A 20,870-nucleotide genomic window follows, 5' to 3' on the forward strand; every position below is an offset into this window, starting at 1 on the left:
CAAATCATTTTTGGTGTTCTCATCAAACAAACATATATTGGGACATTATATATATATAGATATGAGCGAGAAGAAAGGGGGTTAACCGGGGGGCCCCGTTTTCATTAATCATATCATGAAAGCCAACAAACGAAGATGCCAAGGACAAAATAGGGTAAATTACCTGTGCCTACTAATTAAATTAATGATAAATTAATGGTAATGATAGTGGATGAAAAAACAACTTGCCTCAGGTGGGGAACGATCCCACGTTCTCGCATAACGCGTGGGATGCTCTAATATATGTACATATTCTACATGGCAACACACAGGTTTAGTGCCATGCCGATCCGCGCTGGCTGGTTAGACAACGCTGGACGCCACAACCGTTTCCACATGCCCAACTCGGAATGAAGCAGCAGATTATTGGAATATTCTTTACTGACCACTGATTGGCTGCCGAGAAATCATGACGCTGATAAAGAAATGCGATAACTGCACAGGCAATTCACAACTTTTCTCCTAAATGTCTCCCAATAAATAATCTATAAAAATAGATGAGTGGTCTGGTATTACTCTTTAAAAGTATTGAAAGAAAAAAAATAAAACACAGGTGCTCTCTTCGTCATCCATCTGATGCATGACTTTTTTTGCTCTATTTTTGTTCAACTGTGACCAATCAGCTTCGGCAGCATTAGATTCTTCTTATGAAAACACAAGGTAGCTCCTCCCACACAATTGCAGCGTTACCTTGTCCTTTGATGAAGTAGTCGAAGGCCGTCTTCGGATTGAATCTCTTCCTGACAACGGACACAGAGTCGTTGATCATGAAGCTGATGCCCGCGCCACCTATGTGATCCTGCAAGTTCTCGCCGACGGGAATGTCGCTTATGACCGGAATCTGTAAATACAAAGTAGGTCACGGTTAAGTGCCGCGTCCTCAAAGAGCAGGCAGAGCAAGTGAGTTTGGATGACACAAAGGAACGCAAAAATGATGTTATCGACTTTCATTTTTTGCCCATTAAATGAACACCGTAGGCGTCGACACCTTAGAAAAACTACTAGCGGGCCTCTCAGTACCCTCAATGATATTTATTTTATTGGCTTTTTTTACGGTAAGTGTAGTTTTCGAGTCCCAGGAGGTGTACGGGTGGTGATGTCATGACGCAGAAGCTGGTAAAACATCGTAAGGTCCCGACACTCGCTCGCTCGGTTGGTTGCTTCGTTGCTAATTAGCCCTCAAAGCGAGTAACAGTGTAGAAGGGTCGCAGAATCGTACATATGCGCGACACTTGGAACAAGTGGCGCACGTTCTCCCAGAGGGGCCACTACGGCCTCTGCCAACGACACATGCGCTTCTCTGTCGGGTCCATGCCCCTTCTATAGACTCCCTGTCGTCGTGTCTGCCTTTCTGCAAAAAAGAATATATCCCGCTTTACAGCAGGTTACCGGCGCAAACTATCAAACTGTGCTGCTCGACAGTGCATCACTGTTACAATGCACGGACATACACTTTTCCTGGCTCATACCATAATTTTCGGTGTCTGTATAATTAGCGCCAAGGCGGTGCTCTGCCTCGCGGTGAGGTCATATGGTACGAGGAAGAATTGCAGGAGTCGCTTCTTTGAAGCAGTGGAAAAGGACCATTGGTCTAGCGTTGTTCACATCTAACTTCAACCGTATCGACTTCCGCAGTGTGTAAGTAGTCTGCGCACATAAACATCTGTTACATTCTGACCAATTCACACTCGCAGCACCCTCGTTTTCTCGAGTCCTGTCTTGCACAACCACTACACTTGCTGGAGCTCTTATATTACTTTTTTTTAGAAATGAAATGCTTAAGGCAGGGCAAGAATAATCAGTACTCAAAGAAGAAAATAAGAATTTCCCTTTTAGCTATTATCTTAGGTTCTCACACCTGTCACACTCTAAAATTGTTAATTCATTATTGTGTTTATATGACGTTTTTGTTCACTAGAACCATGAATCAATGTGCTTAATTTGACGCTGCGCTCCATAGCTGCGATGGGATGTTTGTTTCTCTCGCAACGGTTGTCTTCGTCATTGATCTTTTGCGGTGGGGTCGAGCGTGATCACTAACAGAAATCTAGTGCAGTCCAAACACAGCGCAGCAGCTTCTTGAAACAACGTTTGTGCCGCGGTCTGCTAGATGAATCAAATGCATCATTCCTCTCTTTCCTACCGGGCTCCGACGCCAACTACTCCAATAGCTTTCTTTACATTGGGGCAAGCGTTCTGCGGCTCCCTGAGCATTCCAAGGAGCCCCGCGATCATAAGTCTGTCGGATCTCGGCCGTGCTCCTGCTGGAAGCCGAGAACACCTCCGATTCCTTCTGAGATGGGAAACGGCACTCTGAATGTACCAGGTGAACGTGTTTCCAGCACTCACTTTCGACCACCCGAACGTACATGCCCCCACGAGAGCGCTCTACAGTGCTGGAGAGCAACAAGTCGAATGTGCCAAAAGAAAGCTCACTTACACCGAGTGATTCAAGGTGAAGACGGGGTCCGACTCCAGAGAGCATCAGAAGCTGTGCACTGCCGATGGAACCGGCCGACAGGATGATCTCCTGCCTGGCTCTGACCGCGCGCTGCAGTCGCCGGTACCGGAACAACACCGTGCGAGCTCTTCGGTTCTCGTCGAACAGAATCTGAAGTGACATAAGACCCCCAAGGAAGCGCTCACATAGTTGCGAGTGCCAATCAGAGAAGTTCAAAGTAACCGTCACATCAGAATTGCGATGGCTGCATAAGTTATGCGAGAGCCCGCCATTAGCACACCACACATACGCTATTCAATTTCTATTACAGCCGATTGAGCAGGGCGTGAGCGTGACTCCGTTTGGCTTCGTCGCATTCTTTAAGCCAAATGTTCTACACGTCTCTGCAGACCTACTATGACTCCACGCGCTAGCCACGCATGGGTGTCATTTCTGTGGAAATATTACGGGGCCAGCGGTCTTCTGATCTACTATCACACTTATGGGCCTGACAGGCTGCTCAGGCAGCGCTGCGGAGACGCCGGCCAGCAAGGCCCTCCATGCCGCGCTTTTGGTTCCTAGTAGAGCCAAACGTGAGGCCCTGCTAATGAATGCACAGCGCCGCGGTATATCTGCTAGTCTTGGCTGTGCTAGGGCGGGAGTTTTTGAGAATTTAGTTCATGGGAGGCTTTGTAGCCCACCTTCCGTCGCCAAGGAAACAAAGCGCTGTGCCAAATACGTACACTGTGCTCGATACGTCGCCGATGCCGCTTCGCTTCGCTGCCGTTTTGGTGTATGTAGTGCTAAAGTCGCGAGATGTCAAGCTGCAACGGCAGACTGCTGCAATACGTGTCTATTCGCTTAAGCGCGCGCAACGGCTCGGAATCGTGGCCCCTAGACAATGAAGTAATCACCTAATTAAACGTACATATGAATTCATAGTTGCTTGCGTTAGCACCCTGACTGAGCGTGACCGCTTCCGGTATGTGCTGACGCTGACACTGCAGCCACATGCATGCTTATGCCGCAAACGCCCATTTATAGACAAGCCTATTGGTATACGCAACAATTGAGTGTTTGTAGCCTTAGCCCTGCCGTGCAGTAATTTTTTTTACAGAAGCAACGATGCCACAGCAATAGTTTCGCTTGCTGTGATTCATTCATTTACACTGACATATCATGTGACAACCGTAGATTGTACACCACCTAAATTAATGCTTTAACTGACTTTCCGTACCTCATTACTTGATCGATATTCTTTCACTTGTCCTCTCAGCAAGACGTTCTGAAACAGTTTCAACCGCCATGTGAACTTTCGCCTAATTACGTGGGCCACTTCTGCGTCAGAAATTCCTTTAAGTCCTGTAAATTCCTCTGCGTGGAAGTTGTCCAATAAATAAATATCATACGTAGTTTTGGAGACGACTGCATTATTGCTTGGCTAAGCTAGGACGGAGCGCACTTTCGACGAGATGATGCACAAGGCACTTTGAGGGAACGCAAGTAACCCTCGCGGCAGCCGAACACGAAAAAAAAAAAGTCGCACTTTCACCCAAACGACAGATTTAGACGAAGCAAAGTGGGGTAGCGTACCTAAAGGAAAGCTACCACATCTGTCTAAACTTAATGTCGGTACATGAAAGGGTAACACCAAGGCATAGTAACTAGGGCAGAACGCTTGTATCTGCATTTGTCGTGCAAATGCTGTTCGACGTGTATCCTTGCGTCACTGGTTTTACGGTAAAAGATGAGTGCATGCAATCTTCTTAGTAATAATGATATCTTTGCTTGGCCTTTGACCATGAATAAACTCGCCAATAACAACAAGCTTTTATTTTTCATTGAGCCTAACGTTTACCTCAGCCGAACAAAAGCACTTGAGGTGTGAGCCTGGAGTGGAATCCCTGCAGCTTCTTACCAGCAATGGTGAAGCCCACGCTGGTGAAACAGCCTCACCAGCTCGAGTTCGCTCACACCTCAAGTGCTTTTGTTCGGCTGAGGTAAACGTTAGGCTCAATGAAAAATAAAAGCTCGTTGTTATTGGCGAGTTTATTCATTGTCAGAGGCCAAGTAAAGATATCATTATTACTAAGAAGATTGCATGCACTCATCCTTTACCGTAAAACCAGTGACGCAAGGATACACGTCGAACAGCATTTGCACGACAAATGCAGATACAAGCGTTCTGCCCTAGTTAGTATGTCTTGGTGTTACCCTTTCGTGTACCGACATTAAGTGCCTACCCGCAGAGAACTTGTTTGAGAACTTAAGTTATTTCTTGCACAGCGGTTGTCATTTGGAAAGGAGGAATGTAGCAGTAGAAAGCAAATTTAAAGCCGGAAAATTTATACGATTGTAGGTGCAAAAACCCCGATCTTATTATGAGGCACACTGTAGTGGGGGATTCCGGGTTAATTTTGACTACCTGTGCTTCTTTAACGTGCACCTAAATCTAAGCACACGGGTGTTATTTGCATTTCGCCCGCATCGAAGTACGGTCATCGTGGCCTGGATTTGATAGCGCGACCTCGTGCTTAGCAGCGCAACACCGAAGCCACTAAGCAGCCACAACGAACTAAAAAAAATTTCAAAAGAGCATGCGCCATGTCAAAAATTTTGTTTTTCTATAGAAGGTTCTGTCGCACGAATTAGAGAAATCGGGAAGCGTATTTTCTACTGGGCTGGCACAGACTTTTCACGACAATGTAAGGTAGACTTCAAGTGCCATTCATATGGTACTGAACAAGATAGAAGCAAACACACACAAAGATAATATATAACAAGAATTAAAAACAATAAATGTGATTTGCAAGAAGCTCGATACGAATTTTGTACAAGTGTATAGCGTTGTATATAAATGGCATACGGATGAAACGTCTTGACAGAAAAAAAAAACAATTTGCAAAGTGTCTGCTACATAGCTATGGGATTTTGTATAGCTATATTGTGACTCATTTTGTCTAACATTGATGAAATATGGAAAAAAATATATAAAAGATTTAATCAACTTCCCCTTTGACCAACCATATTATGTCTAATTGTTCGTTTGCTTCCATGCCCAATACGTTATACTTTAGCCATTGCATACAGCTGTATTAATACATACCACTGTAGTAATTTCAAAGACGAGTAAATAAGTTTTCTTTCATACTCGCTGAAACCAGTACTTCTTTTTGCTTCCTTTTCTTAACGAATAGGAAAAGAGTGCTACAGAGTGGTTAGTGATTCTCAAAGAAAATGACAGACACCTAACTATCCTCGCGGGATTTGAATGCGAAAGCAAGTGAGTTCTATAATTAATTGTTATTTCCATGATACATGGTGTCATACTTTTTCACATGTCCTTCAAAACTTTACCTTACTTCACCTTGCTCTAATTATTCCAACTGTAATCGACGTTAATACGCTTAATCCACCTTACTCTAATTTTTAGCTATCTTAATCCACTTTTATCCGCCTTAATCTACGTTAATACATCTTGCTCTAATTTGTAACAACCTTTACCCACTTTAAACCTTCTTAATCGACTTTATTTCACGTTGTTCACTTTACCTCCACCTTAATTCATTTTACTCCTCCTTAAGTCGCCTTACTAGAACTTTTCACGGGATAGCCTTCAAGAGTGGCGTGTCGCTGAAAATCCAGGGTCGGCGTCCCGCATCCGGCGTTGGCGTCCTGTGTCCACCGTCGTTTTGGCAAAAGTTATTCTAACCATGCAAACCCAACCACGCATACGCAACCACGCAGATCCTCCGTGTAGCCCAAAGAAGTTAATGAACTAATTTAATTTCTCAAAATCGTAAAGTACGACTTATACACAACCAACAGACATGACAGTGTCAGAGTGTAATTTGAACATACGAAAAAACATAATTCCTTTACATAGAAACTCAAACACACCCCTTTTTTAGCGTTTCTACCATCCATAGACCAGCCAAGGTGTCCGCAAGTCTTGGCCACGAAGCGGCACGCCCGGTTCCTTGCAACATTTCTAGATGGCACTCGCCTCCACTGCATCGCGGGCCACGCAAGAGGCCGAGTTGTTTTTTATAACTTTAATTCACATTACTTCACTCTAATTCACTTAAATCCACATTATTTTACATGAATTACCCATACCTACTACTAACGAACGTTGTTATACCATTTACAATCTTCTTTGTTACTATTTACGCCATACAAGACGCTCATGACGTCACATTTATTTGGTACCACTCGTTGTGGACAGCGCCGGCTTTTCAGCCTCATAGGACACCTGCTGCTTAATCCATGAACGGCTTCGTCACAATTCCGCTATTAGTCCGGGTAAATTTTATGATGTTCAAGGTACCATTCGAGACGCATGAGGATCATTCGTTCCACGAGCTTCCAAACGCAGCTGCCGAGTGCTATAGGCCGATGTGATGCCAGTGCCAGCGGTGACTTTCCTGCTTTTAGCAACGGTGCCAGGCGGCTGCGTTTCCATTCCTACGTTTGGCGAAACCACTGCAGGGGACCGTCCCAGAGATAATCCCCGTTTTCCTCGTTTTTAGAAATGTGCGGACTTCTTTTTAACGCGACATTGTTTCACGCTGGGACAACGAAAATCGTTCCATGCTGTGTACGTGCGTAATGCAATCACCATCACCAAGATCCATGAGATGGCGATATTTTGCTTTCCTGATCGTTAGGATAGTAGGCATACAAAGATTAGAAAGGTTTGGTTGAATAAATGAGTTGTGCTCTATAAGGCGTGTATTTCTTCCAATGAGGATATTTAGCTACTGCATATTTTGTCACTGAGTAAATTCGTGGACAGTACGCCGGGCACTATGGACACCTAGAAAGGTAGTAAAAGTTGTGGGGGTGGCTTAGTGGCTTTGACTATGCGCTGCAAATCCCTAGGGCGCCGGATCAAATCCCGACTGTGGCGGTCGAAACTCGATAGGGGCGAAATGCCAAAAGGCCGGTGTACCGTGCATTGGGTGCACATTGAACCATCCCACGTGGTCAAATTAACCCGCAGTCCCCCTCTACGCCGTGCCTCATAATCATTTCGCGGTTTCGGCGCGTTAAACCCAAGGATTTAATAGCAAAAAAGTAATAAGGGTAGTTAGTAAATATGGCTATGTTGGAAGTGTTTTGCTGCGAAACTCGGCGTCTATGGGCGACGTCTTTCCCGGTAGGTGAAGCCTACTGCGGTAGCTCAGCTTCGAACACGTGTATGGGCGAATGGGTGATGCCGCCGGAGCTCTAACGACGTACTCTCGCCGCAAACGGACTGATCGTCGCGTCGGATTTAGCCGGCACCTTGGCATGCTCCAGGGTGCTGTTTATATTGGGCAAAACCACCGGCCTCGCCTGCTTGCTATCGCTGTCATTGCGTCGCCCATAAAAGACTGCCTATATAATGGGCTAGTGTGATTGGATATACAATAAAGCTGCCCGCTGGTTATTAAGATACGCGTTTCATTTTCCTGTTATGACCATCATCATCATCAGCCTGGTTACGCCCACTGCAGGGCAAAGGCCTCTCCCATACTTCTACAACTACACCGTTCATGTACTAAATGTGGCCATGTCGTCCTTGCAAACTTCTTAATCTCATCCTCCCACCTAACTTTCTGCTGCCCCCTGCTAAGCTTCCCTTCCCTTGGAATCCAGTCCGTAACCCTTAATCACCATCGGTTATCATCCCTCCTCATTACATGTCCTGCCCATGCTCATTTCTTTTTCTTGATTTCAACCAAGATGTCATTAACTCGCGTTTGTCCCCTCACCCAATCTTACACGTTACACCCATCGTTACAACGTTACACCCATCATTCTTCTTTCCATAGCTCCTTGCGTCGTCCTCAATTTAAGTAAAACCCTTTTCGTAAGCCTCCAGGTTTCTGCCCCGTACGTGAGTACTGGTAAGACACAGCTGTTATACACTTTTCTCTTGAGAGATAATGGCAACCTGCTGTTCATGATCTGAGAATGCCTTCCAAAGGCACCCCAGCCCATTCTTATTCTTCTGATTATTTCAGTCTCATGATCCGGATCCGCGGTCACTACCTGCCCTAAGTAGATGTATTCCCTTGCCACTTCCAGTGCCTCGCTACCTATCGTAAACGGCTGTTCTCTTCCGAGACTGCCAAACGTTACTTTAGTTTTCTGCAGATTAATTATTACACCCACCCTTCCGCTTTGCCTCTCCAGGTCAGTGAGCATGCATTGCAATTGGTCCCCTGAGTTACTAAGCAAGGCAAAATCATCAGCGAATCGCAAATTACTAAGGTATTCTCCATTAACCCTTATCCCCAATTCTTCCCAATCCAGGTCTATGAACACCTCCTGTAAACACACTGTGAATAGCATTGGAGAGATCGTATCTCCCTGCCTGACGCCTTTTTTTATTGGGATTTTGTTGCTTTCTTTGTGGAGGACTACGGTGGCTGTGGAGCCGCTATTAATATCTTTCAGTATTTTTACATACGGCTTTTCTACACCCTGATTCCGTAATGCCTTCATGAATGCTGAGGTTTCGACTGAATCAAACGCTTTCTCGTAATCAATGAAAGCTATATATAAAGGTTGGTTATATTCCGCACATTTTTCTATCACCTGATTGATAGTGTGAATATGGTCTATTGTTAAGTAGCCTTTACGGAATACTGCCTGGTCTTTTGGTTGGCAGAAGTCTAAGGTGTTCCTGATTCCATTTGCGATTACCGTAGTAAATACTTCGTAGGAAACGGACAGTAAGCTGATCGGTTTATAATTTTTCAAGTGTTTGGCGTCCCCTTTCTTATGGATATGGATTATGTTAGCGTTCTTCCAAGATTACGGTACACTCGAGGTCATGAGGCATAGTGTATAGAGGGTGGCCAGTTTTTATAGAACAATCTGCCCACCATCCTTCAACAAATCTGCTGTTATCTGATCCTCCCCAGCTGCCTTCCCCCTTTGCATAGCTCCCAAGGTGTTCTTTAGTTCTTCCGGCATTACTTGTGGGATTTCAAATTCATCTAGACTATTCTCTCTTCCATTATCGTCGTGGGTGCCACTGGTACTGTATAAATCTCTATAGAACTCCTCAGCCACTTGAACTCTCATCCATATTAGTAATGATATTGCCGGCTTTGTCTCTTAACGCATACATCTGATTCTTGCCTATTCCTAGTTTTTTCTTCACTGCTTTTAGGCTTTCTCCGTTCCTGAGAGCATGTTCAATTCTATCCTTATTCCTTAGGTCAGCTGTCTTACGCTTGTTGATTAGCTTGGAAAGTTCTGCCAGTTTTATTCTAGCTGTAGGGTTAGATGCTTTCATACATTGGCGTTTCTTGATCAGATCTTTCGTCTCCTGCGATAGCTTACTGGTATCCTGTCTTATGGAGTTACCACCGACTTCTGTTGCACACTCCTTAATGATGCCCATAAGATTGTCGTTCATTGCTTCAACACCAAGGTCCTCTTCCTTATTTAAAGCCGAATACCTGTTCTGTAGCTTGATCCGGAATTCCTCTATTTTCCCTCTTACCGCTAACTCATTGATCGGCTTCTTATGTACCAGTTTCTTCCGTTCCCACCTCAAGTCTAGGCTAATTCGAGTTCTTACCATCCTATGTTCACTGCAGCGCACCTTGCTGAGTACGTCCACATCTTGTATGATGCCAGGGTTAGCGCAGAGTATAAGGTCTATTTCATTTCTAGTCTCGCCATTCAGGCTCCTCCACGTCCAGTTTCGGCTATCCCGCTTGTGGAAGAAGGTATTCATTATCCGCATATTCTGTTCTGCAAACTCTACTAATAACTCTCCCCTGCTATTCCTAGAGCCTATGGCCTATTCCCCCACTGACTTGTTCCCCCACAGACTGCTTCTTGCCTACCCTGGAATTGAAGTCGCCCATCAGTACAATGTATTTTGTTTTGACTTTACCCATCGCCGATTGCACGTCTTCATAGAAGCTTTCGACTTCCTGGTCATCATGACTGAATGTAGGGGCGTAGACCTGTACGACCTTCAATTTGTACCTCTTATTAAAGTTCACAACAAGATCTACTACCCTCCCGTTAATGCTATAGAATTCCTGTATGTTACCAGCTATATCCTTATTCATAAGGAATCCGACTCCTAGTTCTCCTCTCTCCGCTAAGCCCCAGTAGCACAAGACGTGCCCGCTTTTAAGCACTGTATATGCTTCTTTTGTCCTCCTAACTTCACTGAGCCCTATTATGTCCGATTTGCTGCCCTCTAATTCCTTTCTCACCAATTCCTACGAAAGAGTCATGAACCAATTTTAGGCGTAATCGTAACTTACTACCATACGTTGGATTCCGAAGCTCAGAACTTGTGGAACACGCTAATTGATCTAAGAAAACACTCTAACGCCTTTAATGATGTTAAAGGGTTGTTTCCTCACTTTACTTCTTCATTATAGCTGTTTAGCAACCGTTTTACTCAAAACGTCCTATATCAAGGGTGTGTGCGAAGAGATGGAAACACAATAAAAAATTAACAGCCTATACGAAAGATGTTCGTACGTTCGCTACCGTTTAATACTGTTATTTTATCTACAAAAACGTTAGCTTTCAAGCGTGACTAATGCATTTTCTTCGATGCAACATGTGACCTTCTGTAAGTTTTTTCATGAAATGAAGCAATAGGAATTTCTGAAGAATTAATACATATAGACGGCAATATTTCTAGAGCTGCAACGTGGCTCTTGAGTGGCGCACTGGTTTCAGTGTTTCGTCTTTCACGTGAAGTTCTTGGGTACGAATCCACCTACATGCTTTTATTTTGTAACTAATTTAACGATGTATTGTTTGTCCTTTGTGTAGTAATTCTAATAAATAACCCATAACGAATGGAGAGTATAACGAGGAGAAGGCTAGACTTTGATTTCATTTCGCTTCTACTTCAGCCAAATACACTCCCTTAAAGGGGCCCTGAACCATTTTTTATCGAAGTGGAGAAAGACATTTGAAGTGAAAGTAGGCCATTTCAGAAACACTTTGCCGCAATAAGTACTTCAATGCATTCAGCATACGCGGTGTTATTGGCAATCAAACACGGCCTCCGCTGTGCTCCCTTTCCTTCTTCAATGCATTGCACTGCGAAGGCTACGGCGCAGTGGGGCCTGCCCACAATGCTCCGCCTTCTAAGCGTCACCGTGGCTAGCAGCTAAAATTTCATTTTGGATGTTAACCACGGAGCAAGAAACATTTAGGAGAGGAAACTCGGCTGTTTGCGGCGACAAGAAAAAGTCACAAGCCCGCGGAGCCGTTATCGTGCTGGCGGCGCCTGGCGGCCTGGAAAGAAATTGCCACCGTTGAGAGCGCGCCGGAGCAGCCTGCCCGGGCGCTGCATACTTTTTTTTTTCGCTGCGGCTTCTACGACGCGCCGCATGGCGCCGCCACTGTATATGGCCCCGTCGGCGCATATAACAATTGTGACCTTATCTGGTCGCCCGCGCTCGCTCGCGCTGACGGGAGTTTCACCTCCTAAATGTCTTACTCCGTGATGTTAACGTAGACGCCACGACTTCCGCCTTTGGTGCCTACGACGCGCTTAACATAAGCCAAACGCGGTTGTACTGAGAGAGCCGCAGTGCGCTTAGCCATTGGACTCGTGGCGGTACTCCGCGGCGGCAGCGGTATCTACGCCGCAGCTTGATGTCAGCTATCGGCTGATAGCAGCCGTCTACGGGAATGAGGAAATAAAACGTCCAGATGAGAGTGAGGACATGGTCATCTGTTGAAAAGAGAGCGTCAGAGAGAGAGGTGACTATGCGATCCACTTGCAAGCTCGACGCACCGCGTACGACAGCAGAACTTCGCTGAGATGTTCACCGCAGCGTATTCTACTCGCGGACAATGGGCCCTATAATGTAAAACTATTCCAATATGTTTCTATTCCAAGTTCCTGACGTCAAATTTGCGTAACCACCGACGCAAGCACCAGGCGGTCACCCGCAGGGTTGTCTGAACAGACTAATCAAACGCTCTCCTCGTTCATAGGAGTTCACTTTCGTTTGCTTGAAAAACGAATAACATTGCCTACACTGAGCGGCTTGTCGTATCTAATTGGCTGACAAGAGGCGAGGAGAACGCTCAATTGGAGAGGAATTCACTGGGGCAGAGCCAGTGCACTTAAAATTGATAACCGGATGAAGAGGGTGGTGCCGAAAGCTGCGATTGGTCGGCTTTCCCTTACTTAGCTTGTGGTGGCTGGACGAAAATCGCGGCGGCATGCAACAGAAGCTTAAGAATGACGCTAGAACTGACCCTCAGCAAAGAAGAGTTGGCAGAATGAGGTAGTAAACGTGCCGAAAGTGCTTGAAAACGTTACACGGTCACGCAAGATGTTTAATTATACGCAAATACACCCATGCTCTCCGGCAGGTGCGAGTAGCCAGCGTCTCAGCGATCGGCGGCAGCCATTTTTTATTCCTTTCGGAACGGGGCAGCCTCCGGCTATTCCGAAAAAAATTCAGTTTTGTTCGGCATATGAATGCATCTTTATCGCGTAAACGTCACTTTGACGCGGTGAGTTTGTGTGGTTTTGTGACGTCGTGTGAAAGGCAGGTGAATTGGGTGCAGCCCGAAAACGTTTTACCAATTGCCGAGGGCTAATGGCGAAAATGGGTCGAATCAGAAATAACTGTTTTTTTCTTTTTTCTGTCACATCATGCATAATCAGTGTGTACACATCATATCAGATGGGGAGGTATTGCGGTTTTCGCGACGTTTCGTGACAGACAGGTGAAGTGGGGGGTGGTCGAAAAAAGTTTTTGACCAATCGCGGAGGGCTGATAGCACAATTGGAATAGAAAAGTTTGGAATAGTTTTACGTTATAGCGCCCAATATTACTTTACCGAGCCTGAGGGTTGGTTCCGGGCTCCCCTTTAAGGCTGTTAATACTGCAAGGGTGCTCTGATTAACATGTTAAGGGTGCTCGTCTAGCAAGGAAAAAAAATTGCACTCTTACAGGTGTTAAATTTTTCAGTGTGCACGTGCATGGCAAAGAATGGCCCGCAAACTGCGCATATTGTCGAAGCGGCTACTGCGGCCTGCTGCCATCAAATAATAGAGTGTTTTAGATTATGAAATGCAAGCGGCTTGCGCACTCAATAAGTTAACATCTGCATCAGTTTCAATTTATTACCGATTCAACAAGTAAGTGAAACTAAACTACTAGGTATGCTCCATGGGGTTCAAGCAATACTCAGGCGGAACGAAAACGTCGTGCGCTAATGTAAAACACTCTCTTCTTCCATTCCCGTGCATATGCTTTGAACGCGCAATTAAGTACTCACCGTGCACGAGTTTGCACGGCCGTTAACTTGCCCTCCACAAAATCACCAGATTCGTTGCACTGAATAGTTACTGCAGCAGCCATTGTAATGTTATCGGCATGACGTCGCAGTCTCTGGGACACACTTATACAGCCAGAACAGTTTTCCTGTGAATAAACAGTTCGGCCTAGAGCTTCGTCCATTAAGCATCTTCCCAATAAATTTACTGTGTTTAAAAAATCCCCGATGTTTACGATACTCCCTAATGTGAACTTTGAGCGCAGCTCCGTACGTGTTTTCATGTCGCGTTATATAGAAGCATCGCACCGATCACTGCAACGACTGCCAGAGCCTCGACGCGCGCAATATATATATATATATATATATATATATATATATATATATATATATATATATATATATATATATATATATATATGCCTGTCACACAGTTTCCGCTTCCCGGCAACGGCAGCTATGCAACCCTAATCTTTACCGGGCAACGCTTGCGGCGAACGCTGTGGGCGGAGGCGACCTTTCTGGTTCTTTTTTTTTTCTTTCCCCCGGATAGCCGGCGCCGCCACGGGTGCACCGCCGCGAGCGCCATCTGGTGGTGCTTCAAGGTGGCTTCCTCCGCTTTCCTCCTAACGCTCTCTTCGCTATCGCCGTTTTCTGCTTTTCTCCTTACCCTATAGCCATACTTTCCTCCTCCGCTTTCCGCCTCACGCTCTCTTCGCTATCGCCTTCTTCCATTCCCCGCCGCTCTCCGCGTTCCCTCGGTTACGCCGAGGGAGGACGAGGCACGCCGAAGGACAACGCAGGAACGGGCGTCTAAGAGCTGTGCTCTAAAATCAACGCATTCTCTAAGGTGAGCGCATAGCCAATGTTTTTCCCGCGGTTGTCTTGCCTTATGAAATCTGCTGCCCACATTCGAACACGTCGGCTTTTGAATGCATAAGCCATTATTTGGTTGCTCTCTGCGTGATTTGCCAAGTTGGTATGCAACACCTAAAGTGTTGTAAGAACTTCTTACGTACAATCCCGTTAGGTTGCTGGCATACACCACAGAACTTTAAGTGTCGTTTACACAGCCTCGACCCATCACTGAACCTTACATTACCAGCGAACCTTCCACGACGTGACGCAACACTGTTGTGTCGGCTGTGGGTAGGAGTAGCATTCACCAACTCCTACAGCTATGGTATTGGAATGGCGGATTCACCAATGTGCGCTAAGTGCAAGTGTGAAGAGACCATCAGTCACCTTCTGTGCCACTGTTCTCGCTTCGATAATCAACGTGCGACTCTCCAGTGTGCCTTGAATAGACTGGATGACAGGCCATTTACGGAAGCGAAGATCTTGGGAGCCTGGCCTCACAGCTCATTGGCCCAGAAAGCAGTTCGAGCGCTTTGTCGCTACCTGAGGGCAACAGACTTGAGTGCCCGACTATAGACATCCTACACCTAAGTTCTATCTCTCTCCCTCTTTCACTCCCCATTCCCCTCCCCACGTGTAGGGTAGCAAACTGGACTCAGTCTGGTTAACCTCCCTGCCTTTCCGTCTTCCCTTCTCTCTCTCTCTCTCTCTCTCTTACTTTTTATAATCAAATCACTGAATATTCAATATTCCTACGTGGATAAGTTCGACATTGTTGTGCATTGTAGAAATATAGGGACCGTGTAGGAAAGACGCGGGAATGAAAATATTAGTTTATTGCAACCAGCTGGGGTGGACGTGGCGGAATTAGTTACTTTTACGTTGCGCTTCTCGGGTCGCGGGTTCGGATCTGGCTGCGACGGCCACAGGGACGAAATACAAAAGCCCGAAGTGGTCAAAATCGTTTGAGTAACATACATACATACATACATACATACATACATACATACATACATACATACATACATACATACATACATACATACATACATACATACATACATACATACATACATACATACATACATACATACATACATACATACATACATACATACATACATACATACATACATACATACATACATACATACATACATACATACATACATACATACATACATACATACATACATACATACATACATACATACATACATACATACATACATACATACATACATACATACATACATACATACATACATACATACATACATACATACATACATACATACATACATACATACATACATACATACATACATACATACATACATACATACATACATACATACATACATACATACATACATACATACATACATACATACATACATACATACATACATACATACATACATACATACATACATACATACATACATAGTTCTTTTTTCCGATGGCGAGAGGCGATTGCTAGAAAGCAAAATTATGTGGTCTAAATTAGCCCATTGGCAATGGTTTTGAATTGAACTCAGGGGTTTTACGTGCCACAATCAGAATTTGATTATGAGGCACGCCCTAGCTGGGGACTCCGGATTAATTCTGGCCACCAGGGGATATTTAATGTGCGTCAACTTCACGGGACACGGGCGTTTTTGCATTTTGCCCCATCGAAATGCGGCCACCGCGGCTTGGATTTGATCCCGCGACTTATTGCTTAGCAGCACAGCACCACCGGCAATAAGTCACCGCGGTGGGTATTGGCACTGGTAAGGCCATGTGTCTTCGAACTCTTTCCTCTTCGTTCCGTTAATAATAGATAGCATACGCCGCTCATATTGTGTAGCAGTGGTCATAGGAAAGTCACGGAAATTTGCCCAACGCTTCGCCTTTCTTCACGAACGCTCCTGTTGCTTTCACCTATAATATTCTCCCCGTGGCAACTGCGAACTCAAATGCTTCTTGAATCCTTGTGCTCAATGGAATTAGGCTTTATTTCAAAAATTCCATCGCTTCTTTGGCTTGTGTATGACTGCAGGAGATACAGTCTGCATTCTAAAGCAACGCGACACCTCCTGCTGAACATTATCAGTGCTCGCCAAGTGAGCCACAGTAGGACCAATACGTGCAGGCGTCCTTATACAACATGACTAGCCCTGTGACCTAAATTGTGGCGCTGAGGTAATCACTGTACTGCCTCTGTCTATGTTCTGCCAAGGATAGTCGCACAACTCGACCACGACGACATTTAAGTGCATTTTTACTTGCTCATTGCTTCGCGAGACGACATAACGGGCGCAGCGGCTGCGCAGGCTACTCTTGGGTAACACGGCAACCATAACGCATGGGCGTCATGTTAAAACATGTCCTTTAACGCATGGGTTCGATAAATATGCTTTGCGCGTAAAAAAAAAGGAAAAAAATGGACAGGGGTTGAATGCACAAAGATTCTCGTTCGTATGTGCTATTTACCATTGGCCGGTCATCATCGTCAATTTCATGTTTAGCATAAAGTTTGGCTGGATTTTGTTGTTGTCGTCGTTATTGTTACGAACAACTCCAGCGTAAGAGCGTGTCGTGGATATGGGCTTAGATGATCAATGCCACAGTATTACGAAGAAATAGTGGAGTTACGTTGTTGGTGTCGCTGCCCTATCAGCTGTGGCACGTTCGTTTACGACTTTGCCTGGCCTGTGCCTCACAGGGAGAGAACGCCTCGCTTGCCTTGGTGACATGCGCGCGGACCAATATGTGCAGGTTTGGCCGTCCCCTGCATGGCTCCAGGAAGGCCTTGGCAGTGCTGCATCGGGCGCCTCGCCTGAGCGTGCTCTGAGGAATGGCGAAGCCTGCAACAACAGTTTTATGTTACTGTTGTACAACAGCACAATCTACAGCTTTCGTCGAAATTACACACACACTAAACCGCGACAACACCGCACATGTCCTTCTGTTGTGTGGTGTGGTTACCGTAGCACTCCTAACACTCAAGAGCTGTGAATTGTTATACAAACGCTATTTGCTGTCCCCATGGCTTAGGAACCTGTGGCAAACGAATGACACTCCCTTCAACAGACTATAGTCACCGTGGCGGTTGCTGGCAGCGTAGCCCTAATGCTTTTCACAAACATTTAATGTAACGCGACACGAAACTGATGGATGCTGACTGGCCCACACCGGAGTCTATCTCACCAACTTCTTGCAGTGCAGGGAAAGCTAGGTCTTATGTAAGCTAGACAATAAGAACTGCCGGCTTAGTGTTCCTCAGAAGGGAGAGGGCTCGCCCATTGTCAGCTACTCGCACATCTGGGAAGCTTCCAGTTATTCGGCATCGCGCGGTTGATCAGAGGCGAAAAACTGGAGCACACTTCTCGTTATCTTTTCTGCTTGGCTGGCGGCATGGAAAACTCAACGCTATACTGCACGGAATTGACGAGATTGGCTGAAGTTGCAACGCACTTCAACAAACGTAGCCCATACAGTAGAAGGTCGTTTGGAGAATTGCTTGATCAGCGGAATAGTAGACTTTGATGTGCAGGTTGAAAACAAATGGAATAAAATCAACTTGATTTTTCTAAGTTTTCAGCTTGATGTTTCTTATTGTGGGAAGGGCGAAGCGGAGCTGCTGCCTCTCTTATGGGATGTTCCTCCTCATCCTCTCAAGATTGTTGAAACTTCGGGTTCTGTCAACTAAGACTGCCAGCTGAAACAGCACATGATATGCCGTTCTTCATGCATGTAGGGAAATCCCATAAAACGAAAAAAGTATCGGCGAGTAGATAAACTTGTAGGGACGAAGAGATTGGCTGTGTTCTTGCGTACGAGGTACCGGCCAAACAGCGGGCTTTTCGTGTTTTTTTTTCTTTTTTATTCGTGGATAGCATGTGAACCAAATCAAACGTTTGAAAACAAAATAGACAGATGCTTAGTTGCTCTAGTTAGACGCAAGAAATTAAAATACTGACGCAACAACAATCTTCAACTGAATAAATAATTCTCAAAAATACAATTAAATATAGAATGAAGATCGCCTTTAGTATTTTACCGAGACAATCATTTCGCTTCAAGCATAAGGTTAGGTGGCATACAGGCGTCCTTGCAGCTGAAGACCAGCGACGATGGCCTGGTCGCCAAAATGACTGGTGAACTCGTGTGTTAACTACATATGCCGGCGAAACGGTAGTTCCAAACAATTTTTTCTGTTCTTTGAAAATCAGCTGCAGAATACGATAAAAATTAGCTTATAGGCAGCTGACGCGAGGCGCCAGCATTACGGATGAATGGCTTGGAAACCATCTGTAGAAGTAGTCTTCTTCGACGACGCATTTCAACCATTTACTTGGACGGCCCGCACATCATCTTATTTCGCCTGGTGTGAGAGATCGACGCAAACCCGCCACTTGAACCTCGTTCACAAAAAGTTAAAACACCCATTTGATACGGATCCATGTGCCCGGTACGCGCGTACGCGAGAGTACGTGCACTCACCAGTCTGAAACGGCCCGTTGAGGTCGATATTGGGGTAGCCCAAGGTCTGTCCAGCTTCTACGAAGGCGTGCGCTAGTGGGGACGCGTACGGAGGAGTGGAAACTGTGAGGTAGCCGCCTCGGCCGTGGTAACCTGTCAGTGGCAAACAAGAAAGGAAAGCAATCAGTCGTTTTTCCTAATAACTCTATCCTCGCCACAGTTGGGCAAAATAATGTTACGCGAATCCACCACAACGATACTGCACAGACTGCCATCATTATTTTGCTCTGACGGCGTTTCATACGCGGCGAGCACTAATGGATCCGTGCCATTCTCCCCTCTCCCGTCGCCCAGAAATGCCAGGACTTTTTCGCTAACGTACTAAGCGCGCACTGGGACGCTCCTTCCGGTCCCTAAATGTTACCGTTGACCTCCGCCCCTGGCACTACGGAGACGGCCTAAATGCTCGTACTTTCGCCGAGGTTACTCGGCAGCAGGATGCCTCGCGCACCGCAAGCCTGCAACACGGTCGCCTATCAGCAAATCGTGCGCATTTCGCTGCAGTGGACCGTGAGTTTACGAAGAAATTTACTGTCAACTTGTCTGGTTTCGCTTGTACGGTTTGCGAACGCCTTTGGCTTCTGGCGGATTTGCGCAACGCTCCGGCGAGTTCAATCCAGCGTCTCCGGGGGATGTTTCCCTGTCGCGAGTCGTTCGACAACTTTTGCTTGTGTGGAAATTGTCGGGATGCCTGTGCAGTGCTAGAGTGCCGCTGATGGCTAGTAGCAACTTAATTATTCACGTACAATAAGCATGCAACAGCTTCTGTGAAGACACGTTTCACTTTCATATATACGGATTCTTGTGAAAGAGGGATGAATCTTTTTTTTCTTCTTTTGTAAATGTGGGATAGTCGAGCATAGCCCGGAATGGTTGGTTACCTCACTGGCACACTACAGCCGTATAGGCAGCAATGCACTGAAGGTTTCCAGGTTTGGCAGCAGCAGTGAACCTCAATTACACGGCACACGCTGAAGCGCTGTTTTTTGGGCTCTTTAGACGACATCGCCAAAATAAAGAGCGTAGCCAGTGGTATAACGAAAATGGCAGCGACACGATAAATATTCACTTTGACACTTGCAATTGCCTATCATTATGCAGGAATGTCCGAGATGGGAAAATATCAAAGTGCGCAAGCTCTGCAAATGACTGCACACGTTTGAAATAAATATCAGAGGCGCCGACATTCCTTAGCTTGATCTCGTCAAAACCTGACACTGAACACTCAGACGAGCGACGATGCATGAATGACTATGCTTTGGAACTGCATTCATTTTCTTTTTGCCCCTAGCGGCCGGTGTCGGCGACGCTAGGGCAAAAGAACGCAAACGTCGTAGCGCCCCCTAGCCGATGCAAGGTGCCTATATGTTCTGCGAACGAAATGTCCGAATTCCGTTACCATTGTGGGCGATCGAGGGATCCCGGTTGTCCTCGGACTTGATGAAGTAAGGCAGCACGGATCGCCATCCCCAGCCTTCGCAGCCGAGCTGCTGCTCCCAGCGGTCGTAGTCACGCCGGTTGCCCCGGATGTAGAGCATGTAGTTGAGCACACTCGAGCCACCCAGTACTTTGCCCCGAGGCCACCGACTTTGCTGGCGACAAAAGAAGCAGGAAACGTGAGTATGACGAGAGGGGCACATTTATCTTCAAATGCGAAACGCGAACACTGAACGGTTAGCGCAGTAAAACTTCTCCGAAAACCCTTACTGCCCTATTGACA

General features: G+C 45.9%; 1 protein-coding gene across 1 annotated transcript in view; it reads right to left on the reverse strand.

The window, feature by feature from the left end:
- Positions 1 to 20,870, reverse strand: part of LOC142563858 (L-sorbose 1-dehydrogenase-like) — a 59,929-nt gene that overhangs the window by 24,565 nt on the left and 14,494 nt on the right. Inside the window, exons 4-8 of the mRNA XM_075674530.1 lie at positions 20,550 to 20,742; positions 19,112 to 19,243; positions 17,351 to 17,472; positions 2,480 to 2,650; positions 730 to 880 (exon numbers count right to left, since the gene is read on the reverse strand). Coding sequence (XP_075530645.1) covers positions 730 to 880; positions 2,480 to 2,650; positions 17,351 to 17,472; positions 19,112 to 19,243; positions 20,550 to 20,742 — 769 coding nt within the window. The remainder of the gene's footprint in view (positions 1 to 729; positions 881 to 2,479; positions 2,651 to 17,350; positions 17,473 to 19,111; positions 19,244 to 20,549; positions 20,743 to 20,870) is intronic.

This window comes from Dermacentor variabilis, chromosome 11, assembly GCF_050947875.1.
Source record: "Dermacentor variabilis isolate Ectoservices chromosome 11, ASM5094787v1, whole genome shotgun sequence".
Taxonomy (NCBI): Eukaryota; Metazoa; Arthropoda; class Arachnida; order Ixodida; family Ixodidae; genus Dermacentor; species Dermacentor variabilis.